We start from the raw sequence: 2,500 nt of genomic DNA, 5'->3' as shown, positions 1-2,500 counted from the left end.
TAGTTTCTGAAAGGCCTTCCCTTCATCATCCGGGAAAATGAAAATGAACGTGAGTATATCATTAATTACATCATTATCCGTATCGTCGCTGACACCATGGATCAATCTCTTGTCAATTACCATTTAGATCCCCACTGGTAGTGCTTGCCGATGCTTTTCATTCATCTATTCGCACATCATAACATAAAGAAGGTCTCCATTACGATGAGTAATCTTTTCAAGCATAACTTGCAGCGCTGATTCCTAAGGTATTTTACCCCTTTGGTGATATCAACTACCACGATACAACCAACCTGTGAAGCCTTACAACTAACAGTTAAACTTTGAAATCAACAAACACTGCCGTACGTTACATAGCATTTCATTTTATTGATTTCAATTTGATTCTGGGAATCGATTTGTCTGCTTACGCAAACCAATCGATCAGTTTATATGGTGACGGAAAATAATGTTGAAAAGCAAGTAGGTATGCGTTCGAGTGGTTTATGCTTCCGCAACACGCGGTGGCGGATCTTACGATGTACTTCCAGCACTTTCAAATTGCAGCAGAATGATTATGTACGTTGCAGCCGTGGAGTTTATCTAGAACGAAGCAAAAGAATAGATTACAGCGTAAACACATCGTTCGAAAGTAAATCCAATTTCATGCACGATTCTTTCGGCGTAGCATTTGCATTCGGCGTGCCGGAGAAGTATTTTACAATGTTGCAGGTTTTGGATTCTTATGATTTTTTAACTTACCGAAAAAATGAGAGTCCAATCGAAAGGAAAAAGTCCACACGTTATGATCGGTGATCGGTGGCCTAGTTGCATTAGAAACAACCGCAGCTGTATAGCAATTAGAAATGGTACTAGCTTTATTGCTCACCAACTGTGCCCACATCAAATATCAAATGGTAAATTCGTATATTGGTTACACAATTTTATAGTGACATTTATCTGTAAGATAACATGATACACGATGACCAACACTCGTCAACAAATGGGCAGCAAAACTGTCAATAAAAATTCCATTCCGGTATGCCAACGCTCGTATATCCTTGGCGTTTTCTAAAGCATTAGTTTCATCCATAAAAGAATTACATTGTAATTGATTCAACTAGAATTCGCGATGTCAAGATCGCACAAACCGAAAAGCGTGTCGTGTTTCACTTCGCAAACGCATCTTTTATTGATTGATGCAGCCACGGCTGCACCCAGTGTTTGACGGTGCAATGCTGGTGCAACGGAGTATCGAATCGCGTATCCAAACAATTCCATGCCTCACCGAGTGAAGCGACAGCAACAACTGAGCACAAATGTGTCATCAAAAGCGCGCGATTGAGGATGCCAGGACGACAAAAAATGCGACACTCGGTGAAGCATGGTCATGGTTTGCGCACCAATACGCACCATATGAAATAGAATTTGACACAGCTAGAGCTAGCACTCGACCAGCATCACCGGAGGGAGCAAAAACATGGACAACCTTCCGTCTCTATGCTGTTTCACTTTAACGAACCTGGTGCTGGCGAGAACGAATGTAATGAATTTAAAACACACAAAACAAAGCTTCGCAAATGATAAAAACCGAAGCAAAAACTACAAACTCAGAACAGACGATTGAGAGACACCATGTAAACATAACAATAGATCGATGTGTAGCACACAGGGATAGAGTGTTATAATATGTGAGGATATGGTGTATGTCCTGTACAGTGTCGCCTGGGCACGGGTGTGTGACACATTTTATCGATTTTATCAGGTCAAACAACGACCCACACAACAATCACGATACCATCTCGGTTATTTCTGTGTTGTTTGTTGAATTGATGGCCCTGTCGATCAGCTTCCTTGTGAGGTTCCCCTGTGAAACGATGGAAAAAACGGTGTAACGTATGAAGCTGTAACACGAGGCTGCACTGAAAAATGTTTGCTCAAACGACAAGCTATTTACCTGCTGTTTCAACGCATTTCCAAGAAATGCAATTATAAAAATGTTGTACGAAAACAAGACGTATGACAGCAGAGGACCCGCATAAAACACGCTATCGAATGGTAGCACGGAGCGTACGACCAGAGTGAAGGCAAAGGTGTAGAACAATAGGAACACAAAAGATCCCGCTACGCTGACCATAATCTGTTACAATGCATGGAATTGGTCAATAATCGTTGTGATAAGCCCAATCTTTGCATATCAATCATACCTGCACACCATAATAGAAGCTTCCCTTATCGGCTAGATCGCAGATTTGATCAAAGGCTTGCATGATCTGTCGTAGTACTACAATTTGCTTCGCGTTATACACGGTTAATGCAGAGGATTGCACAACATCATCATCGAATGACAATTGTTCACGAAACGCTGCATTTAAGCGCATGTTTCGAGCAAATACAACTGCCAAACACGTTATGCTGACGATATGGAACGTTATAAGGCAAAAGTAGGAATAGATGATGTTGATCAAAAGCATCCAGGACATTTCATCGCGACGCATAACGATTATCAGCACGAAACCGG

At 41.4% G+C, this 2,500-nt stretch overlaps 1 protein-coding gene across 1 annotated transcript in view; it reads right to left on the bottom strand.

Moving 5' to 3' along the window:
• Positions 1-513: 513 nt before the first annotated feature.
• LOC126572088 (uncharacterized) overlaps positions 514-2,500 on the bottom strand; it is a 2,459-nt gene continuing 472 nt past the window's right edge. Inside the window, exons 1-5 of the mRNA XM_050231128.1 lie at positions 2,187-2,500; positions 1,937-2,119; positions 1,778-1,846; positions 742-828; positions 514-582 (exon numbers count right to left, since the gene is read on the bottom strand). The exon at positions 2,187-2,500 is cut by the window's right edge and continues 472 nt beyond it. Coding sequence (XP_050087085.1) covers positions 514-582; positions 742-828; positions 1,778-1,846; positions 1,937-2,119; positions 2,187-2,500 — 722 coding nt within the window. The remainder of the gene's footprint in view (positions 583-741; positions 829-1,777; positions 1,847-1,936; positions 2,120-2,186) is intronic.

Source organism: Anopheles aquasalis, chromosome 2, assembly GCF_943734665.1.
Source record: "Anopheles aquasalis chromosome 2, idAnoAquaMG_Q_19, whole genome shotgun sequence".
Lineage (NCBI taxonomy): Eukaryota > Metazoa > Arthropoda > Insecta > Diptera > Culicidae > Anopheles > Anopheles aquasalis.
The sequence above is the reverse complement of the archived record's forward strand: the minus strand, read 5'-3'. Positions and strand labels throughout refer to the sequence as shown.